Consider the following 25,007-nt stretch of genomic DNA (forward strand, 5'->3'; position numbering starts at 1 on the left):
AAATGATTATTCCCAAAATATCTCATATTTTTAATATTGCTCATAGTTTTTTACTAATAAACCTTGTACATTTTCAACTCTTCACCTCATGTGAGCATTTACTCATTTTTGGGTATTTTCTTTTTACAATTTGGATTTATCTCCTCCCTACACATGGATTGATGCTATTGGCCCATAGAAACCTTAATTGGACCATAGTCTAAAGATTTCTGAAAATCTAGACCCTTAGGCTAAGGTTCTTTATACCTATTTTCAATTAATTCCAATTGCACATTGGAAAATTCTTTTTAAATTTCTGCTTCAGGAAAACTCATCTGAATTATAAGAGATATTTTTCTATTCAAAAATATTCAAAATCTGAATATTCTCTCTCTAGAATATTTTCTCTCTCTAGGTTAAAACAGTCACAAACAAGATCTCTTATATTTCAGAAAAAGAATTGATTACAGGAGAATATACTAGACATCAAAAAGGGGGTTGGGGGAGGAATCTTACATTCTACCCCACTTAAAAAAACGCGAGATGTCCTCATCTCGCAACTTGGAATAATTTCGCAAGATGCACGAATATGAGACTTAGAGAAAAATTTTAATCACGATTAACCACCAAGAAAAGTCTTAAAGAGAGCAAGATTCAAAATAAGAACAAGATTTAAACTTTATTCATTCACGGGACTTATACAGTAAAGATAGAAGAACTCTTTATACTTCCATAAGCCCGTCCATCATATGGTCACAAAAGCAGTCCTCACAAGCTGCACAAGTATAGGGTAACTCATCTATGGGAATGATTCTGCTGGTTATTGTGCTGCACCTATCTCAGTGGTATGAGGTGATCTAACAAAAGGACCTCTGAGAGGTAAGCCAAAAACGGGGTACAGGCATATCTTCTCATGAGGAAGAAAACATGCCAGTAAGAAGACCCGCTCAGAAAACCCAAGATGCCTTGATCTCATGACACAGTAGTATCGGGGACCCAAACCCAAAGCTTCAATAACCATGGCCAAGCGGACATTGTTACGAAAGTGTTGCTGACCCCAGGGTGTTACCCTAGTTATGTTTTGATAGGTCCGCCATTTGGTCTGCGCTACAGAAGTTCCTAGGTGAGAAAAAAAGTGAGCGCTCATACTGTTCTATAAAGTCTTTCTTCACAGACTCTCTTGCGTCTTGAAGGTGAGAAATCATCAGGGATAAAACTAATTCCTGTTGCCAAGCCATGAAGGAGATTAAGAAAGAAAGGAGATTGATGGGAGTAAGATTACTGTGAGCGACAAGTAAAAGTTACGACTTATATAAAGGAAGGAGCTAGCGTAACCTAGAAGCCAACGGTAACTTACCACTGAAGTTTTACCGTCTTTCCATGATTTGTGTTTGACACATTTTTCTATAGAAGGTATTAAGAATTTTGAGATGAGGAGATAAAAGAAACTTGTAGGCTAAGTCACCTACTTTCATTGAATTCAGATATAAGGATCACAATATCTGGGGGATAACTTCTTATACTCCCCAAGAGATAAAGAACTTCATTTGGGTCATACTCGAATGAAAACCAAAACCTTGGTATCCAAAACACCGATTCTCACTTCTAAACTCATTATTCTAAATCCTTAAAATAGGCGTGACTCCTGAGAAGTATTTGAGGAAAAGGGTATTCCTTTTTTAAACAGAAACTTTCTTTTATTTTAGAGAGGGAATAATTATAAGATCCGAAAGGGAGATTCTTACTCCTATATACCTCGAAGGCTGGGGAGGAATCTTACATCCTATCCCACTTAAAAAGTGTGAGATGTCCTCATCTCGCAAGGTAGAGGACAGCTCTTTTTCTTAAGATCCAATTTTATTCTGGGTTCCTTATATTCTAGTCAACCCAACAGAACACTAGGGTAAATATCCCTTATATAGAACTCATCATTAAATAACAATTCATTCAGATTATATCATTCATATCTTTAACATGATAATGGTCCATTAGACCGAAAAGTTTTCTTCGGAACATTCCTCCACACGGAAATTTCAGTCAAGCAAGTTCTCAATTTGACATCCCTTAACTTGATCTACCGGTCAAGTATTAACAGTAGCAATCTGACAGCACAATCCACTAATCTCATAGTGATTTGCTGAATTCGTTATCATCATTCTAGTTATGAATATCATCACAGGGACTCGTCCCATTCCCCCTCATTGTGGTTTCATTATATTTCAACTAATTTTTAAAAAATCAACATTTTTCAATCAGCATTTTCAATCAGAATCCAAATCAATTCATTCATTCTCAAACAGAATTAAAAATCATATCAATCACATTCGAAATCATCATCTAGATAGCATTAACGCTTATAATTTCAAGTCTTAGATTTACTCGTATATACTGTCAGTAAAGAGCTGCAGTATACTCTCGGTATATACGGGTAGTCACGGCCCTTGGAATTATAAGGTAAATACTATCATGTCTAGGCCTCAAGCAAGTCAGGGTTTCTATATAATTGCGGTACTTCCATCTGAAGACCCAATTACCAAAATTACGAATATCAAATTGTATGAATTATATCACACAATTATAACCTTTTTGTGTTTCTTGATAAATTTTTAACATATTTGTCTTCTCAGTTGATCTTTATTAACCAAATGCTCTGATACCAACTGTAAGATCCCTGTTCCCACCGAGCAACGGATTCGGGGTACTGGCAGCGGAAGTAACGCTTCTCGCGCGGGACAGGGGTCCCACACTCGGGGCCTCGCTCACGGATATCCGGATAAGAGACTAATCCGTCGGTTGTTCCAAAACCGAACCCGGAAAAACTTTCTTAACCGGAAGCACGGGCGATTCCACCAGGATAACTTTTTACTCTAACGTAGTCAAGATCATTTCTGATCGAGATGATTCAATTACATCTATAAGATACTTAGTCAGTTCAAGGAAGAAACTTGCACTTGGATCATTGGGATCAACGCTTTTTTCCCCATTCAAGAGGCACAGCCGTTGATTCCTATCCATAGAACAGTTACTGTCCGGGATTTTTTTTTTCTATCGTAAAAACAAAAGTTTGAGTCTCGATTTACGGATCCATCAGTCCAGCCTAACCCCATCCAATCCCATGGGTTAGCCAACCGCCCAACCACTGTAGTGATGGGATCCAATTAAAATTTGGTTAGGTTTTGTCCCGGGTACCAAGGAAAAGAGTTCCAAGGCCCCCTAGCCGGATGTTCATGCAAAATAAAACTAGTCACACCACTCACACACCCAATATGAAATTGCCTTTTTCAACCAGATTCAAACAGTTTAAAACAGTCCTTTAATAAAACCATAGTATCATTGATCACCATCTTCCAATTTATCCAATTGATTCTTAATTTCCCATCATTCCTTCATCAGAGTATCTATGGCATCATTGGCAACTAGAACGCTCAGGAGCCGTTTCGATAGTTCCTAGCCCATAATACTTGGCAATATAATCACTTAACAAGATGGACTCTCGTTGAAGATCAGCAAGATCAACCAACAGATCTATATAAGGAGCCATGGACTCATCCATTGAAGACCAGCAAGGTCAATCAACCAGATCCATGCTCGATTTCAGAAAACAACTCCAACTTTGTTCCAATATCTTCCTCGACGCACGCGTGGGTATCCTAGGCGACCCAGAGCCCGAGCACCGTATGGTCAGCACCCTCTAGGATCCTTCGCAGGTAACCTAGCGCTTCACGCATAGGCCGCTTCCTTGGCCCCTCATCCACCGTACCGGAAGCTCACCATTTTAATTGCACCGAGGCTGGTCAAGACCTCGGCCGACCTTGCTACGCGAGACGTCCTTCATTGACTCCCCGTCAGCAGTTGCAACTTTCTCATCACGACCTTAATCACAAGACGGTCAAAATGCTCCCCCAGCATTCTTGACATAAAACAATCATTTACAAACAGCATTTACAAACAGTTTACAATACAATTTCTATTTTAACTTTCATTTTTCCACATTATCCCTCCTCAATCTACATTACTTATTCCATATTCCATTTATATGTATACTCATCCCATCACATCATTTCCATCTCATCACTTCCGATTCCCTCACATCACAATCGTATATTCACATCCATACATCCACAACTATATGCGTACATTCACATCTACATGCATACATCTACATCCCTATGCATACATCCACATCCACATTCACATTCACCTCCATACATCTACATCTACATGCATACATCCACTCCACATTCACATCCACATCTATACATCTATATCTACATGCATACATCCACCTCTACATCCACATCTACGTCTATACACCTACATCTACATGCATACATCCACATCTCCATTCACATCTATATCTATACATCTACATCTACATGTATACATCCACATCTCCATTCCCATCTACATCTATACATCTACATCTACATGTATACATCCACATCTCTATTCACATCTACATCTACATATATACATCCACATCTCCATTCTCATCTACATCTATACATCTACATCTTCATGCATCCACCCACCTCCACATCCACATCTACATCTACATGTATACATCCACATCTCTATTCACATCTACATCTATACATCTACATCTACATGTATACATCCACATCTCCATTCTCACCTACACCTATTCATCTACATCTACATGCATCCACCCACCTCCACATCCACATCTACATCTATACATCTACATCTACATGCATACATCCACCTCCACATTCACACTCACATCCATACCTCTACATCTACATGCAAACATCCATATCTCCATGCATAATAATATTCTTTTAATTAATCTAGGATGATAGTTCCTAGGATATGGTAGGAAGTCCTCTTTTTATGCTTTGAATGAATTTATTTTATGCGTGATTTCTATAAAAATTTTGCCATAACTCCGCTACTATGACTGATAAATCTCAATTTTTTTTCTAAGGGATAAAGCTTATCATTAAGGAAATAATTAGAATGGTCTCTAATTGGATCATCAATCCATAATGGTCTCTAATTGGATCATTAAGAAAACAATTAGAATTATCTCTAATTGGGTCATCAATCCATAATGGATTGAATCATCAATGTGCATAAACTAAAAGCATAGCAAAAAGCCATTAATTTGGCCTCAAGCATAGCTTAATCTTGGATTAAGGAAAGGCTTTATGAAAAGCTTCATTTGGATTGAGAATGGGTCATGAGTATGACCATTTCTTGAGTGAGAGAGAGAAATTACATAAAAACCATTAGAATTTAAACATAAATGGAAATTAACTTCTATAGCATTTATTAAATTATGTAACTCTTCACTACTATTCATCAATTAACTTCAATAGCATTTAAAAAACCATACCAATTAAACTTCTCAAGCTTGAGAGGGGTTGAGAAGAGAGAATCATTGAGAAATTATAGAAAAGATCAAAATTCAATATACTTACCTTATGATTTGCTTGATTCTTTATTCACGGTAGAGGTCCCCAACCAATCAATTGGTTTAGTATGTTGATGTAGCCACCAATGGGGATTGAAGAAAGAGAGAAGTGTCAAAAACTAGTGAATTATTAAAGAATTCACAGTTCTTGGCTTAGGTGGAGTAGAGTAACAAGGCATAAGACTCTATATGCTTTGGCTTAGGTGGAGTAGAGTAACAAGGCATAAGACTCTATATGCTTTGGCTTAGGTGGAGTAGAGTAACAAGGCCTAAGACTCTATATGCTTTGGCTTAGGTGGAGTAGAGTAACAAGGCATAAGACTCTATATGCTTTGGCTTAGGTGGAGTAGAGTAACAAGGCCTAAGACTCTATATGCTTTGGCTTAGGTGGAGTAGAGTAACAAAGCATAAGAGACTATATATTTTGGCTTAGGTGGAGTAGAGTAACAAAGCATAAGAGACTATATATTTTGGCTTAGGTGGAGTAGAGTAACAAAGCATAAGAGACTATATTTTTTTCAACAAGGGGAGGCTTCTATTTATAGGAAAATTTGAGCTCCTAACCAAACAAACTGATTCTAGAATTTTCCAAGTCAGTTTGGTCACTTTTTGACCATTTTTAGGTCAATTAAGCTAACTTTTTGGAACTAGACTTGAATGAGGAGAGAGGAGAGATGAAATATCTTAATTTTTATGAGTTTAAAACTCATTCAAGCATGTGAAATATGCACCTCCTTTAAAGAATTCCCCTTCCTTACATATGTGTCAAAATTGTATTGCTCATAGTTTTTTACTAATAAACCTTGTACATTTTCAACTCTTCATCTTATGTGAAATATGCACCTCCTTTAAAGAACTCCTCTTCCTTACATATGTGTCATAGTTTTTTTACTAATAAGCCTTGTACATTTTCAACTCTTCATCTTATGTGAAATATGCACCTCCTTTAAAGAACTCCCCTTCCTTACATATGTGTTTATTTACTAATAAACCTTGTACATTTTCAACTCTTCATCTTATGTGAAATATGCACCTCCTTTAAAGAACTCCCCTTCCTTACATATGTGTCATAATGGAATCATTTTAATATTGCTCATAGTTTTTTACTAATAAACCTTGTACATTTTCAACTCTTCATCTTATGTGAGCATTTAAGGGACTCCCCTTCCTTACATATGTGTCATAATAAAATGATTATTCTCAAAATATCTCATATTTTTAATATTGCTCATAGTTTTTTACTAATAAACCTTGTACATTTTCAACTCTTCACCTCATGTGAGCATTTACTCATTTTTGGGTATTTTCTTTTTACAATTTGGATTTATCTCCTCCCTACACATGGATTGATGCTATTGGCCCATAGAAACCTTAATTGGACCATAGTCTAAAGATTTCTGAAAATCTAGACCCTTAGGCTAAGGTTCTTTATACCTATTTTCAATTAATTCCAATTGCACATTGGAAAATTCTTTTTAAATTTCTGCTTCAGGGAAACTCATCTGAATTATAAGAGATATTTTTCTATTCAAAAATATTCAAAATCTGAATATTCTCTCTCTAGAATATTTTCTCTCTCTAGGTTAAAACAGTCACAAACAAGATCTCTTATATTTCAGAAAAAGAATTGATTACAGGAGAATATACTAGACATCAAAAAGGGGGTTGGGGGAGGAATCTTACATTCTACCCCACTTAAAAAAACGCGAGATGTCCTCATCTCGCAACTTGGAATAATTTCGCAAGATGCACGAATATGAGACTTAGAGAAAAATTTTAATCACGATTAACCACCAAGAAAAGTCTTAAAGAGAGCAAGATTCAAAATAAGAACAAGATTTAAACTTTATTCATTCACGGGACTTATACAGTAAAGATAGAAGAACTCTTTATACTTCCATAAGCCCGTCCATCATATGGTCACAAAAGCAGTCCTCACAAGCTGCACAAGTATAGGGTAACTCATCTATGGGAATGATTCTGCTGGTTATTGCCGCACCTATCTCAGTGGTATGAGGTGATCTAACAAAAGGACCTCTGAGAGGCAAGCCAAAAACGGGATAAAGGCATATCTTCTCATGAGGAAGAAAACATGCCAGTAAGAAGACCCGCTCAGAAAACCCAAGATGCCTTGATCTCATGACACAGTAGTATCGGGGACCCAAACCCAAAGCTTCAATAACCACGGCCAAGCGGACATTGTTACGAAAGTGTTGCTGACCCCAGGGTGTTACCCTAGTTATGTTTTGATAGGTCCGCCATTTGGTCTGCGCTACAGAAGTTCCTAGGTGAGAAAAAAAGTGAGCGCTCATACTGTTCTATAAAGTCTTTCTTCACAGACTCTCTTGCGTCTTGAAGGTGAGAAATCATCAGGGATAAAACTAATTCCTGTTGCCAAGCCATGAAGGAGATTAAGAAAGAAAGGAGATTGATGGGAGTAAGATTACTGTGAGCGACAAGTAAAAGTTACGACTTATATAAAGGAAGGAGCTAGCGTAACCTAGAAGCCAACGGTAACTTACCACTGAAGTTTTACCGTCTTTCCATGATTTGTGTTTGACACATTTTTCTATAGAAGGTATTAAGAATTTTGAGATGAGGAGATAAAAGAAACTTGTAGGCTAAGTCACCTACTTTCATTGAATTCAGATATAAGGATCACAATATCTGGGGGATAACTTCTTATACTCCCCAAGAGATAAAGAACTTCATTTGGGCCATACTCGAATGAAAACCAAAACCTTGGTATCCAAAACACCGATTCTCACTTCTAAACTCATTGTTCTAAATCCTTAAAATAGGCGTGACTCCTGAGAAGTATTTGAGGAAAAGGGTATTCCTTTTTTAAACAGAAACTTTCTTTTATTTTAGAGAGGGAATAATTATAAGATCCGAAAGGGAGATTCTTACTCCTATATACCTCGAAGGCTGGGGAGGAATCTTACAGCTGTAGCTTCACAATAATCGCGACCTTGGTCAGATCTACCGCTAGTCCTTTTGCAAATACTATGCGTCCTAAGAGGGATCCACTCATTATACATCAAAGGTGCACTTGGAAGGATTTAGGCTTAGTCTAGTTTTGTTGAACTTCTCCCAGGCACATCATGAGAGGTGTGTTATGTGGTCTATTTTCTTTTCAAGCACACTGAAGTCATCCACGAAGACTGTCATGAAAGTGGTTAAATAATCATATAATATTTCTTAAATCATCCTTTGGAATGTGTTTGGACCATTCTTCAACCCAAAAATCATTACATTTGAGGTAAAATTTTTCTCATTTTGTCTCACAAAGGCAGTTTCATATAGTGAGCTTGAAGATCTATTCATGCCATGCCTCAATTTGCTTAATTGGGAGGTCTCGGATATAGCAACACTGGCAAGCTTAAAAGTAAAGATTTCACAAGACATCCAGAAGGCAATGTGTTGTAGGACCATGGTACATGGAGATTAGAATATTCCATAAATTGAATAATAGAAGAAATAAACCATAAACACCATAACATAATTCAAGAGCATACACATCAAAGAACATGAGATTGGGTGCAATCTCCCCTCCGACGTGCGTGTCTCTACTCCCACAGACGGTATTTAAATCATATTATCATAAATTTAGTCCTTGGAGCCATAATAGGCATAGCTTTTTCAAAATTAGGCTTTTATAAAATTGAACCATAATCAAACGCTTTTAAAGTATCTCATAAAAAATAAACCTCTCAACATATGTACAATGGACCAAACCATACAAAATTAAGTATTTAGCACACGTGCTGGACTAGATAATCTTGTCCAATGTCCACCTCGGTTGTTTCGAACTCATGATCTATACTCAACAAAGTCCACAATGTTAGATCAAAATTACTTTGAAATCACTCACAAATATAATTCTAACAAATGAAAAACATTTATTAACATGCTTCACACATAAACCATGCATCACACATAATTAGTTAGATTCACTCCCATTATAAAATATTCTAAAAAATCTCACTCATGATAGTCCTCGTATTTGAGAAGACCACTGTCCTCGGTTATAACTATCCGCACACACAAGAGATGAAACACATTAATCGTTCCCACATGGGATTCACTCACAAATGTCTTTTACACACATCACACGTGTCTTAGAGTTGATCGGATTCACTCATGATTAAACTTACACAACCTTTACATGCATCACACATGTTTTAAAATTGATTGGATTCACTCACAATCAAACTCCCACATTTCTTACATGCGTCACATGTCACAGTTGGTCAGATTTTAAAAAACTTCAACAATACATAATTATGAGTTTTAGGCTTATCTCTCTAGGGATAGAAATCATGATTGGGAGTACCGTCTTGTTTAGGCTGGTTGTCGTCATCTTCTTCTTTAACCACATTCGTGATCGTAGTTTGATGCTTTGTCTTCTCAAAACACTCCTATGCATAATGCCCTTCTTTGTTGCACCTTTAGCATGTGATTACATGAGGTTTTCAATGTCCACCACCATTGTTTGTCTTCTTTGTAGATTCATTTTTCTTCCCCTTCACTTGTGAACCATTGTGCTTTCCTGCTTCATCTTTGTGCTGAAACTTCTCAAAATCTTTATATTGAGAAATTGAGGAATATGAGGATCTGTCACTATAGTGTCCCTTGGAAAGACATTTTTCTTCTCACACTAAGGAAACGAGGATGAAACATGTTCACTTTTGCTCTAATAACTGGCTTCAGACCTGCTATGAACTTCCTTCTTTGCTCTCTCTCATGCACCTTCTCTATAGCTTGAAGTTACAATAAAGTTTGCAAAAACCATGTCAACATAGGCTGCTATGTTCTCCTTTTCGATCTATCTTAAAATATCCCATTGCTGTTTGGCTTTACTCTTATATGACGGAGGTAAGAAATCCTTCTTGATCAATTTCTAAAATTCTTTCCATGACTCTGGTTTGTGTTTTTTCTATCTAATAACATTCCACCAAAGAGCTGCACTACCTACCAAATGATTAGTGAAACATTTCACCTTACTCTTCTCATAGAATTTCTCTCTAGAAAAATAATCATCAAGTTGGCTCAACCATGTGAGTATGATGTGTGCTTCCTTTTTTTCATCATAATCTTGAAAATTAAAAGCCTTTTTGTTGATCTTACGTCCCTTTCACGACTCTTGAGCTTTGAGAGTAGCTTATACGGTCCTTTGGATAGGGTCCTCCCCGTAATCAAAAGAATCAGATTCCAAAGATTCACGTCTTCGCTTCTTGCGAGATAAATTTTTTGCCAAGATCTTCTCTTTGTCTCTTCTCACTCAACAATTGAGCTTGAAGTGCGTTTCATTGATCTTGGAGAGTAGGTGGTTGTGGAATTGTAGCCATGATTAATGAAAAGAAGGAAAAATATTGAGATAGTATGAATTACGATAAAATAAATAAACTTAGCTATTATTTTCAATGTTCCATCTCAAGTCAAAGTCGATGGCATCCACCAATCAAGAATAAAAATAAAAATCAAGTAATGCCTTGATGTTGACGATAAAAACTCGTTGAAAGAGTCTTCAAAAGAGTCGAAAAAAATGTCCTAGAGGAAAACCCAGTTGATCATGCTGAATTTCTTTTCTCCTAAAATCTAAAAAATTACTAATATTTGATGTCCACAAATTGCACTTTGAAACCCTCTTTGATGATATGTGAAAGCTTTATTTTAAAGCTTTTGTCAGTCTTTTGAGTTTAAACCTTTTTTAAAAAAGGTAAAAGTTTTAACTTTTAAAGCTTTAAAACTAAGCTTTTCATTAAAAGTTTAGTAACCTTATTAAATATTTGTAAAAAGGTTCTCCAATGAATGGAAGATGGCCCTCAAGATGATGCACAATAGAAAATCTGCCAAGTGCGTAGCGCGATTTGGAGAGAAAAAAAGAGAGCAGTGCGTAGATGTTGAAGTCATCGAGGAGGGTAGAGAGGGAAAAAATATATAATTAAGCTTTGAAAAGAAAGATCCAAATTTTTTTAATCTTAGTCTCCCTCTCTTGAAACTGACGCAAAGAACTTTCTTCCCATGAGGATAATTGGAATATCTTTGATTTGTAGGATTATACAAATTCAACTCAGTGTAAGCTTACCAATTTTGAGAATGCGTTCTTGATCTCCTCAATGAGTTTATTTGATCAATAAGGATGTATTATGGAGAGGATTAGAATTGAGAAATGTGGTTTTGGGAAACCATAGATGGTTTCTCTTCAAAAGGTGGCTTTATTTCTAGCCCTTGATCTTTAATCACATCCAAGGGTGTAAAAAATTCACATAACCATGTCTTCTTTTGCTCAAGAGTCTTCGACACCTTCTCTTCCTTTATCTCTTAGATGTTTCATTAGACTCTCTCTTTTTCCCAAAGTATTTGTATCCTTGCTATAGGATTTTTACAGATTCTCTCTTCCCATGCAAGTATTTTGAATTTGTTGAAAAGTCTTCAAATTTTCTCCAAGTCAATAACCTTTGAGGAAAATTCAATTTCTTGATTTTTCTTCAAGTGTCTATGACCCAAATTCAACACTTGAATTTTTCGTGCTATGATACCACTATTACAAGACCATGGTACATATAGATTAGAGTATTCGACAAATTGAATAGTAGAAGAAATAAACCATAAACACCATAGTATAATTCATGAGTATAAAAATGAAAAAACACAAGATTGGGTGCAATCTCTCCCCCGACATACGTGGCTCCATTCCCACGCATGGTATTTAAATCATATTATAAATTTAGCCCTTAGAGCCATAAATAGTATAGCTTTTTTAAAATTGGGCTTTTTACAAAATTGAACCATAGTCCAATGCTTTTAAAGTATCTCATAAAAAATAAACCTTGCCCAACATATGTACAATGGACCAAACCATACAAAATCAAATATTTAGCACACATGTACTCGGCTAGATAATCTCGTCCAATGTCCATCTCGGTTGTTCCAAACTCATGATATATACTCAACATAGTCCACAATGTTAGATTACAATTACTTTGGAATCACTCACAAAAATAATTCTATCAAAAGGAAATCATTTACTACCATGCTTCACACATAAAACATGCATCTTACATAATTAATTGGGTTCACTACTGCTATGATAAAATATTCTAGAAAATCTCACTCCCATGATAGTCTTCCCATTTGAGAAGACAACCATTCTTGGTTATAACTGTTAGCACACATAGAAGATTAAACATATTAATCATTCCCACATTGGATTCACTCACAATGTCTTTTACATGCGTCACATATGTCTTAGAGTTGATCAGATTCACTCATGATTAAACTCACACAATCTTTACGTGCATCACACATCTTAAAGTTGATTAGATTCACTCACAACAATAAAACTCCCACATTCCTTACATGTGTTAGAGTTGGCCGGATTCATTCACAACCAATTAATTCTTTAATGATCACACTTGGGTCACCCTAGATAAATAGTTAATATTATTATTCATAACACAATGACACCAGGAAGGATATCACGAAGGGTAAGGCTTACATGGTTTGTACCTCTTCACATCTTTGTGGCTTGTTTTAGTCCCTTGGACTTGCAAAAGACAAAGAATATGTGGCAGAAAAGAAGACTGACTAAGTGTGACATGGACATTGTATTTGGAGAATGTTGAAAATCAAGGGAAATCTTTCACCTAGGTGACTATAAGTTGAAAAGCTAGTCCCAATTCGTTGGCTCTTTTCTACCATGTTTCTCGTCAATCTTTAGTTTTAGGTCTTGACTATTCGAGGTGGAGGAAATGTCTAGGAAAATGGGTTCCCAAGACTCTAAAGAAAATTGTCCAGAGTTGGAGCTTGAGATAAAGGTTTCACCATTATCAGACTCTAGGAAGCTTGTTGTAAATGCCAAATGGGCATTAAAAGATATCAAACACTCACTCGAGTTTCTTAACTGTATATACTCTGAGTATAGGTTCAAGCTTAATGGCATAGCTATTTGTAGTTGAAGGGTTGAGAAAACCATATCTTGTTTGAAATGCTTGTCCCCAAACCATTGTACTTTTTGAACCACTATCATCAAGAGTAAACTAGGAGATTCCATTGTAATATTCGTATTAAAATTCTCAAATGAAATCAAACGTTTCAAATTGTCACTCCATTTGTCATCTTGATAATGAGTAAACACAAATGCAAGATGGGAGGAAGGTGATCATTGCAAAAGCTTCAATTACACAAAATTTTGGGATTTTGATAACACAACGGAATAGGGTTTGTAATTACAAGTGAAAGAATTGGCTACAATGATACAAAATAAGCATGACAAAAAAAAAACTACGAAAGATAAAGAATTTGATTTTCTCTTATGAGACTATTTTAAGGTGCCCAAAGAGAAGTATAAAGAGTGGAGAGCTATATATACCATTTTGTTACTTAAAAAGTAAGTGTTTTGTTTTAATAGCTTGTTATAATTTGAATTGTGATTGTAAGCTGCAAAGCTTAAGTAGATAAAAATGTGATGAGCTTAAGTAGATAAAAATGCGATGAGCTATTCTCATGATGTCATGCAGTCATTTAAACTTTGTTCTTGCAACACTAACTATAAGAAAAACAGTTGTATAAGAATATATAGCATATCATCATTTCTTTGGTCTTGGAACACTAACCTTGACAAAAACACTTCACTACAAATATGTAATACATTGGAAAAAGGCACATGAGCTATAAGAACTAGGGTACAAAATGATGTGATGTGCATGCAAAAATTGTATCTCTTCAATAGAATGGTAATATTATAAGTTGTGATTTTAAACTCATAAAATTAAGTCAATCAAAATGTAATGTGTAATACTCATGATGTCATGCATTCATTAAGAATTAGAATCTTGGACATAGAGTTAAGGGGCTACTAAAAATCATGATATTATTAACATAAGTTTGAAAAGAAGAATGCATTATCATTATCATAGGAAATATTTTGTCCATAGTTAATTTGACCTTGAAACATTAACAGTAAGTAAACACTTCTATAATAATATGTAGGACATTAGACAAAGGTGTGTGAGCTATAGAAATCAACATGGAAAATCTTATCTTATCTTGCAAGAAGATGTTCTTGAGACCATTATTGCATGGTCAAAACAATATTTACATTTTCTTTACACTCAAGATTATTATCCTATTTTTACTTATTTTTCCTTGTATGTTTTAGATGAAATTTGAAATTGAAGTCATCTCAATGAGAATTCTTACCTAATGTAGTTTCTATATTTGACCAAAATACTATGTGACATAGTTTTGTAATTCATTGTAAAGATCAATAGTCATATTTGTAGATTAAAAAAAAGATTAATAACCATGAAGATCAGAACCTCATTATTGAGCATTGAAAAGTACGTATGGATGTTTATTGAGGTGAGCCTAAGTGAATAAATCAGAAATATAATGTCATTATCTCTGCATTTATTCACAAAATAGAAGTAGGGAAATTTCATGGCACACAAAACATGTATAGAAATTCAATAGTTATGAATTGAATTTGTAGCCTTTGTCTACACTTAGAAAACTCACAGCATTCTCCGATGGGTGAATGTTCATTATTTATATTACCATAAACTACATCTTACAAGGCAAGGAAAAGAAAGTAGAAAAAGACTACCTACATGTCCCAAAGATGACACACTTGAGTGTTTACATGGAGCAAGTGGTAGACTACAACGTGCAAACTTCAAAGGGATGTGGACATCCCTTTGAGGGCAAGTTGCATTTTTATTATCATTACAATAATTCATTTTTTTCTCATTACTCTAATATTATACCCTATCCTTAGTCCCTCCTTAAATTCTTTATCTATATTTGTAGAAATATAGCACACATCAGAGTCCTAAAATACTACTCTATATAATGCAAAAGGAAGAAGTAGTACAAACTAAACTCAAGTATAAGATGTAATCTGAGCTTTACGACCTATTATACACTCATCATCTACTGTAACATATAAATGCTATGTGAAGTCCAAAATTGAGAAAAGAAGATGAATATGATGGTTTAGCTACGGGCCCACGTATTTATATGCACCAATGCTCCTAATTAGCCAAAAGTAGTTCTCTTGGCCACATGTACTTGATTTCCACTTCCCCACTACCACAAGGTAGTGCCACATGTTATGTGGAGTGTCAAACTTTGCATGTGAGTTGCTATCCAATGTATGAGTGTGTCATGCATACTCATAGGTGTCACATTCTCTCGTACATGCATTACAGATGTCCTCAGCTACTTGGCCTTTTGATAAGCTCTCAACAATGGGAAAGATCTTCTGAACTGATCCTCATAAAACCTAACTGATCCTCATAAAACCTAACTGACTATTGGATTAGGTAGCCTTTTAAAACTTGAGGAGATGCTAGAGCTATGTTTGACTAGAACCCCACTTGTACTAGTGTAAAACGACATTCTTTAGTAGTATGACCTCATGTAAGCATTTGTCATCCACCAACTCAAGTTTATCCTCGTTCAATAGAGTGCTACATGATACTATATAAAGTTTCTTGAATGAAAGAATAGATGCATCCTCCAATGGCTTGGTAGTTCTAGCTTAAAAACTACATCACTGAGCTTCTTAATAAAACCCTAGTCAATGGGTCGTTCCTCTTTGGAGCTAATTTGGAAGCAACTTCCCTACGATGTTTGAGCCTTTGATTCATGGTCTTCAAAAAAACACAATCTCTTTTTTGAAAGTGCTATCGTGATGATGTTTGTTACCATCTTCAATTTTCTTTGTCTGTGCCTTCTATATTTCTTCTAGAACTTGTCACAATAGCTAGTCCAAACCTTGAACAACCTGGTCTACACCATAATTCCTTGTGGGAATCAGACAACCATATGCAACCTCAAAGGGAGACTTCTTTGTCTATGCATGCACTTAATCGAATGTCTTTTAAAGTATTTGTCTAAGTTGTGTTAAATTGGCTTATATCAACTCACAACCTCAAAGGGAGACTTCTTTGTTTATGCATGCACTTAATCGAATGTCTTTTAAAGTATTTGTCTAAGTTGTGTTAAATTGGCTCATATCAACTCTTTTTATCCAAAGAAATATAAATTTCCAATGAGGTACCATGTTAATACTTTTTAATGGTTATCAAATAAGATTTGTTTACAAAAGTGCCATATCTTTTTGTATACACTATACATACACTTGCACATTGATGACATGGGTGAAATTTCATACTTGTTTTTGTTTGTATTATGAGATGATTAGGTTGATATTATGAAGCTTTGTCAGTAGATTCACATGGAATCTAGATCAACCTTGGTTTTCTGTGAAGTTGAAAAAACAACATGGACTTTCCATTGATGTAAAATTTTCTATCTTGAATCATAGGTGTTTATGCATGCTTTTACCCCTACACAGTAAGACTATTAAGGTTACAAATTTCTACATTATTCATATACTTGAACACTTTGTTTTTAAAATATAGTACAAGTCTTAGCACTCAAAATGAAGTACCATTAGAAAAGATTTTATGCTCTTTTCAAAACTATTAAATATTTAAATTAGGATTTTCCTTTGTTTTAAGAAATCTAAAGTTATTAGATTAGCTAAATTATTCTTTTTTAATCACGACTAGATCATAACATAATGATTTATTTCTTTATAATATCTCTAGCATGCCGAATGGTGTGGACAGATATCGAGAGCATGCAGACAAAAAACACTCCAAAGAGTGTCTTCTTCAGGATGTCGAGGTAGGTAAAACTAAGACGATAACACTTATATTTCATCCAATAAAAATACATAATAATTAGTCTCTTTTATTTTCTAATGTTTCCTCTATATCTTTAAATTTGTATTCATCCATTAGAAATAAACTGTGTATTAGTTTTGTAAAATTTTTAGTTTTTATTTCTATCTTTGTATTTATATAAATTTTAATCATTGATGCTTAAATTTATTTATATGAGTGCATGTGTTCTCATTTGGATATTGAAGGCTTATAATTTTTAAGAAATATTTAACTTTGTGCATATTCTATCTAAAATGATTCTAAAAGTGTGAACAATTTAAAACTCATCTTGCTATATGGATTTTAGTTATCATATTACGTAATATTTCCATGTCTTAGTACTATAAACATCTTATATGAATAACATTAATATTTCCATGTCTAAATACTATAAACATCTTACATGAATTTAACATTAACTCATTTCTTTGATCTCAATAATTCCAAGTTTGAATTTGAAGTATGTTATTATGCCTTTTGGTTTGCTGAAAATGTCCATATACATTTCACAAAATTTTCCCAACTTTGAAATGGAACCTTGCTTATGCTTGGTTGATATTTTGTAGTAAAAACAACTAGAAAAGTACTAGCTACACTACAACGAGTTTAATATTATGTACAAAATGCTATATAAATTTTTCAACCAATAAGTTTTAAGAAGTTCTTGAGTTATGTGTGTATATTAAAGATTAAAACCCTAGAGCTATAAGTCTTTGCACACTCGTTTTTGTTTTCTTCAAGATAGTCAATAGACACTATAGAGGAGATATGACTATTTTGTTAGAAAGTAGGTGATCAAGGGTAATTTGAAATGACGGGGTGTATGCACCTTAGAGATAGAAGTGTTGCTAAGGTTATGAGAAAATGCACTAGTAAATTATAAACCTAGAAAGGTGTTCCCACTAGGCATGATAAGACTCCTAGCATGGACTTTGAGTTGAAGTAGACATGATAAGACTAAAGAGAAGGAAAAGGATATTAATACTTCCTAGGAAGGTAGTTAGGACTCATATATGCTCTTTTAAAAGGGAGTAATGAGGAGCATGAATCTCACCCATACTTGTAACCCTTTTTCCACCTAATAGTGTGAAGACTCAAGTCAAAGTCAAAATTGTAGCCAAGATTCAAAGTGAGGTGGACCACTTTATAAAATGAGTAAGAGTGTAGACCTAAGACATGTATGCTGATAGGAATTCAACAGTTAAGGGGGGGGAGTGTTAGAAAATAAGTGATGAAGGAGAGGATACACCTTAGAGATAGAAGTGTTGCTAAGTTTATGTGGAAATCAAACTAGTAAATGTTAGGAAGCAATGTAAACCTAGAAAGGTATTCAACATGCATGGTAGATTCCTAGGATGAAGACACCTACGTCAAGTGGGCATGCACATGATGTGTATTTAATCAACAAGAAGATCAGGGGGAGGTATACCTAGAATCAAGAGAGATGATAAGGGCATGGGTACAAGATATAAGAATATTTAGCTATCATTGATCCATGATCACATCAACTCTTATAGCTTGATTTGCTCTCTAACCTATTCAAATCTTCAATGTACTCTTTGTTTTATAGCAAACCATTACCTACAAATAGAGTGTACAGTTAATGTAGTGTTAATATTAATCTTTAAGGGTTTAAATATCTGATTAGGCCATTGATAATCTTCTATTTTGTATCATATTACACTCCAATTTCATTTGGGCACATATATCACTAATTTAAAACATGTTTTTTTTGGACATTTTTGCTTAAAATAATTCTAAAGTTTATTTGTTTTCAACCCTTGGATCGTTGGAAGCCTTTAAACTTAGATTTTATCTCTTCTTGTTTTTGTCATAAAGTGTGAAGGGGAGGTTAAAACTTGGAAAACTGGATTGGTAAGCTTTGAATAGAGGACACCAAGCTTGCAATAGAAAGCTTTTAATATCAAGATTTGGTATACAAGGTTTGGAGATCAAATGCTTTTCTAACAAAAGAATAGTAAAGCGTGTTTAGATTTAAAGATTAATTATGATTTACCAAAAGCTTTATAAGAAAGCGTATGGCAGTAGCACGTAGCGCTTACATAGACAATGGAGATGGCATGCCATTCACATGAGGTGATGTAATGCTGCTAGTAGGAGGCTAGGTGATCACCAGGTGGATGAGGGGAAAATAATTAATTGGCAGTGACGAGAATTTTAGCAGGCGAATGATGCGCAGTCGGTGTATTTTTTAAAGCATTTTTTTAAATTTTTTAATGTAGAACCCCACGTAGCATAGGAGGGTGAATTTTGTGATTCATCTCTTCTTCTTTTTTTTTTTTTTGAAAAATCAATAAAAAGTTATTATGGCCCTCGATTATGGAAATTGACTCTAGAATCCAAGACTAGGAGGTTGGAGCCCTTGCCCTACTAGTAAATCACATCCATATGGCTTGATTATTAAGGAATTAAGAATTGAAGAAAGTGGTTTTACAAAAAAAGAGGTGGTTTTTGGGTTTTGTAGAAGTTGTTGTGAAAACGTTGGTATTGAACCCTAGTTCTTGATCTTGATCTTAATCTAACGGCTCATAAGATTCCCATAAACCATCCAAGCTTTTGCCTAGAGGTTTTACAGCCTTCTTCGCTTTATCCTTAATGATGTCCAGATGTTTTTATAGCTTATACCACACCAAAGACAATAATTGAAGTGTTTTAAAAGAAAGAAACAATAATTTGTGTAAACTATGTTCTAATCCAAAGCATGAAAAAAACTGTGTACACTATATTGAGATAATAACCATGAAAAAATATTCTTTTAGAATTTCTCATGTTTATTCTTTTGAAATCATAATATTTTTTCCATAAAATTTTCATAGGATTTTTTTGTTGACCTCATAGTTAGTTCTCTTTATCCTTTGGATCTTTGATGATGTCCTCTCTTTGTCCAAGTACTTGTACCCTTGTTGTAGCTTTTTGAAGGCCTTTCCTCTTTCGTAATATTCCTCCTTGATTTTTAAAAGCTTTAGATATTGTAAAAATTAAATGTTTGGCCTTCCTTGCACCAAATAAAATTGCATAAACCTCGATTTTTTTAACTTTTTCTTCAAAAGTCTTTCTCCTTAAGTGGCCGCCAAATCTTTGATACCACTATCATGACCTCTAAGTCACTTAGAGAAGGAGACTCTAATTCCTCAACACAAAAATTACATTAGAACATATATTTGCATAAACCTTAATAAACCAAATTGAACAAACAAAGAAAAACATGGAGAATGGAGTAGAAGTCACCGTCAACACAAGAGTGGATTGAATCCCTCCTCATTAGAGTGTGATCCTTGTAAAACAAGTCTCCCATATTTATATATATTAGAAAAAGTGCTTACTTTCCAAAAAGATAATTCTAAAAACAGAGCACAAGCAAGTACTTTTCTTTATTTATATGTATTAGAAAAAGCGCTTACTTTCCAAAAAGCTAATTTCAAAAACGGAGCACAAGCAAGAGCTTTTCTTTATTTATATGTATTAGAAAAAGTGCTTAATTTTTAAAAAGATAATTCCAAAAATAAAGCACAAGTAAGTGCGTTTAAGTTTATGAGTATGCAAGCTCTACTAAAAGATAGTAAGTATTAATATAAAGTATTGGGCCTACCAAAAGTATAAAGTACTATTTGGTATGTACAAAGGTATACGATCTTAGCCTTACCAAGATATAGATGCCTAAATATGAAATCATAAAAGGTGTTCACATGTCTTCCAAAATATCTCATAGTGGTCCAACACATGTTTCACCCACGATTAACACATAATCCACCACTCATTCTTCGCCTACATCCAAAATAGTAATGGTCAGTGCACACATCTGATTAAACACATTAATCATGACCATATCAGACTAGTGCACATAGATTGATTAAGCACATTAATTTTGGCAGACAGCGTAATAACTCACACAGCTTGATTAAACACATTAATCTTTGTAGATGATATAAAAGGGAGCATGTAAGAATACAACATCCCAAAATAAAATAATAGGCATCTCCAAAGAGGTTACGACTAACATATGCACATACATTGCTTGAAATTTCCATGAAATTAACCATTACTCCTTATATTTACTGATGTAAAGCTACCAAGTACGTTGGGGGATGTGCTTGCTTTCCTTTACTAGGTGCGTAATGAGCCACGCCTCCAGCTAGCCTTCTTACGCAAGCATGCAGTTAGAGTGCAATAATATTAATAAAGGAGACTTGATATATGAGCTTCTCACAAGTATTAAAGAACTGAGAGAGATTGGTGTAGGGTTTATCAAATTCACACCAAGATTTTTCATCCACAAATCTTCTTATGATAAAGGGTAACCAAAATTCTCCTATGTTTGATGAGTTGGTTGCAGTATTGTTGTAAGAAGATAAATATCGATAAAAGAAAATTAGTATAGGAGTGCCTGTTTTAAAGGTAAAGGTAAAGCCTTCTCTCAAGGTGGTTATAAGCTAAAGTAGGAATCAACCTAGTCTTCTGGCAAGGATGGCAAGAAGGGCCCGGGTGATAATCCTAAGAAGAAAGGAAAATTCAACTATTGTCAAAATCCAACTTGTTATATTAATATATATAGAAAAAAAGGTTTGAGATGGAGAAGAAGAAAGAGTCAACCATGACTATAGCTAATTCATTAGCACCAAGTGCTAAAAATAGGGAATTAGCGAATCATTCACATGATGATTGGGCATTGCATAATAGTTGATATTAGAGTAAGTGCTCTTGGATCTTACCTTTCTCGTTTTATCTGATTATCACCTTCTCAAGATTCTCTTTTGATTGTCTTAAATTGAGCTATCCTCTGAGTAGGTGCTTTTGGCTCTCACCTTTCTCATTTTCTCTCATTATCACCTTCTCAAGATGCTCTTCTAATTGTCTTAGATTGAGCTATCATTTGAGGTGGAGAAGGTATATCATATAAGTTAATAAATTTATTGGTTAATAAAGTAACATGATTTTTAAAACTTTCAAGCCATTTTTGTCAGATTTCATGACCTATTTGCATGCTATAATGTTTCAACAAACATCCTAGGGGAGTGTTCGTTTGAATTGTCTTTATTGAATTTTAGGTTTCAAGTAGTGTAACGACATAAATTTTTTGTTCCGACATGGTGTGCATATTCCATAAGTGTAAAAAGGTTGTCTCATCATCACTTCTTTGTCATCATTGACATTGCATGTTTGATCTCATCATTAACTTCTTTGGTATCATTGTCATCATTGTTATCTACTTTTGCATCCTTGCTAGTAACATTTCTACAATACATTGTGTCATTTTCACATACAATTTGCATGTCTCTTCACTATCAATTCATTAAATGGGCATTGCCAATACTTGTAGGTTGGGATATTTGCATTTTGTGTTATAGATTCATTAATTGCAAAATAAAATGGTTTGAACTATGTATTTAGGATGATTTGCATTTTGTGTTATAGATTCATTAATTGCAAAATAAAATGGTTTGAACTATGTATTTAGGATGATTTCCACCATTAGGAATAAGATTAAGAGAACTAACTACCCATTGTATTGGTTGCCAAAGGGCTTTATAATGTTTTTATTAGCATTGATCTTACCAACATAGAAACATGGAGGAACTTTTGACAGTGGCCACAACAATGAGTTGAGGAACTTTTGACAGTGGCCACAACAATGAGTTGAGGAACAAAGGTCTTTGCTATAAATGTGGTGAGAAGTGGCATAAAGAACACTTCAAGTCATGTAAGACTAAGGATGACACTATCAACATGGTTGTCTCAATTGTGAATGAACTTTATGCATTTAATATTAGATTAAGTATTGTACAAGAAATAGCCCACTTATAAGGGTACTAGAGAAAGGGTGCTACACACTGTGGAATACCTCATCAAATAGAAGGGTTTACGTAGTGAAGAAGCGTCATGGAATCCCGCCATAGTTTTAGAAGGTCATGTGAGAAAATTTTGGATGCATTTGGTGAGGTAAATGTAGGGGAACAACATTGATTCAACTTGCTAGAAATTTCTATAAATCATTGTTAGAGAGATTCATACCACTTGAGAATGAAGATACTTGCATTGCTAAGGTAGCAAATTTGATGTACTTTCTTGGAGAGTAAGTTTTGGGTTGTTTTTAGGAAAAATGATGAAGTTTATAGCTATTGGAGATCATTTACAACCATGCTTGAAAAGTATAATGATGCTCTCACAATTGGATTTAATATGACATTCATTCATTCACCTTTGGATGATTGGTACCCAAGCACTTATGATTGGAGATCCTACCCATGTGGATTATCTAATCGATGCAAGGTTTCACAGATGAAACCCGTAGGTGGGGATGGTTTATAAGAAAGTTCTTATGGACCATCTATAATAGTGGGGTCAAGGCCATGGGCTTGGGGGGAGTTGCCCAAGTATGGGGTGCATCAATATGTGGTAGTATATAAAGGTAGGAAGTATAAATAGCAACTATGGGATCTAACCAAGGATATAATCATTTTACTAATCAAATGAAGCTTTCAATATTTCTTTGATTTGGTGTTTCTCTCCTACACAAGAGAGAGAGTGTGGACTCCTCTTAGATCTAAACCATGTAAACTTTGGTTAGATTTTGTAAAAAAAAATTGCTTCCTTTCTCAATTAAGTTTCTCTTGTCTTTATGAGTTACTCATAGTGCTTAGTCGCATTCATTATGGCTAGTCTCATTATTCTTATTGCTAATCAACACTTTGTGTGAGTTACTCTATGTGAGTGTTAATCTATCCTTATTTCTTAATTTGTTTGTCCACCATTAAGAAACCCTCTTGTTTTTAACATGTAGTAGATCATTAAGAACTATGTTTACATATCTAAAGTCACACAATATATTTTTTTTCTTTCTTGTTTAAATAACTTTTTTATCTTCATTTATTTGTAATGGTTGTTAAAATAGTATTGGAGGTGCAAAGCTCTTACAACAAGGGAGAAAATAGACCACTTAAAGAATCTACAAAGGTACTCTTAGTATATCTAAAAGTTTACTAAATAGTGCTAAAACGGATATACATTGCATATAATTTTTCATGTGATACTTTTCTTAAAATCATGTGACACCTCCTCTAAAAACTTTTACAGCTACATGTTGGGTGAGAGTCTCATGCCCTTGAATCTTCGTGAGATTGAAGATATTGAAAATAGAATGGTCATTGCACTTAACAAGATAAGAGAAAGAATGGTAAGTGTTGATTACATTTTATTACAAGTTTTATCTTTGAATGGTATGTGAAAATATTATTCAATATGGTAAAAATATCATTATTTTCTTAACGTTAAATTTTTCTATGTTCAATGATGTAGGTGCAACTATTACAAGATGAAGCTCAAGAACTTTGTGAAAGGGTAAGATTTATAAATAATAATGAGATAACGAATATCATTTTGAATCTTTGATATGTTTTATTTAATATTTAAACATTTTAAATATTTTTTTGTTTAAATAAAATTATAAATTTAGCAAATAGAATTTTCATGAATAAATCTATAATAGAAACAAGTTAGTATTAATTGTATACTATTATAATAGACATAATATGAGCCACCAGATTTACAACAAAATAACAGGTATAATAAGAGTCTACAAAATATAACAAGATTAAAATTTTAAGGCCTCTATTTGTAGTAAAGTGAAATGGTCTCATATAATGAATAATGGACCCAAGGTCAATGGACCATGTCCATGGACAACACTTGTGATAGTGTGAAAGGGGTGGTCATGTAGATATGTCAAATAGGCTATATTTGGGATACCTTTTGTTGATAACCAACATCATATAAGTCTATTGCGTGATAGTGTGAAAGGGGTGGTCATGTAGATATGTCAAATAGGCTATATT

At 34.3% G+C, this 25,007-nt stretch overlaps 1 protein-coding gene across 1 annotated transcript in view; it reads left to right on the forward strand.

The window, feature by feature from the left end:
• The window catches only part of LOC147626684 (MADS-box transcription factor 23-like), a 40,360-nt gene that overhangs the window by 13,493 nt on the left and 1,860 nt on the right, over positions 1–25,007 (forward strand). Inside the window, exons 2-5 of the mRNA XM_086816855.1 lie at positions 17,062–17,119; positions 24,068–24,129; positions 24,250–24,349; positions 24,472–24,513. Coding sequence (XP_086672981.1) covers positions 17,062–17,119; positions 24,068–24,129; positions 24,250–24,349; positions 24,472–24,513 — 262 coding nt within the window. The remainder of the gene's footprint in view (positions 1–17,061; positions 17,120–24,067; positions 24,130–24,249; positions 24,350–24,471; positions 24,514–25,007) is intronic.

This window comes from Cibotium barometz, chromosome 22, assembly GCF_041138505.1.
Source record: "Cibotium barometz isolate CiBa-2024 chromosome 22, ASM4113850v1, whole genome shotgun sequence".
NCBI classification, from domain to species: domain Eukaryota; kingdom Viridiplantae; phylum Streptophyta; class Polypodiopsida; order Cyatheales; family Cibotiaceae; genus Cibotium; species Cibotium barometz.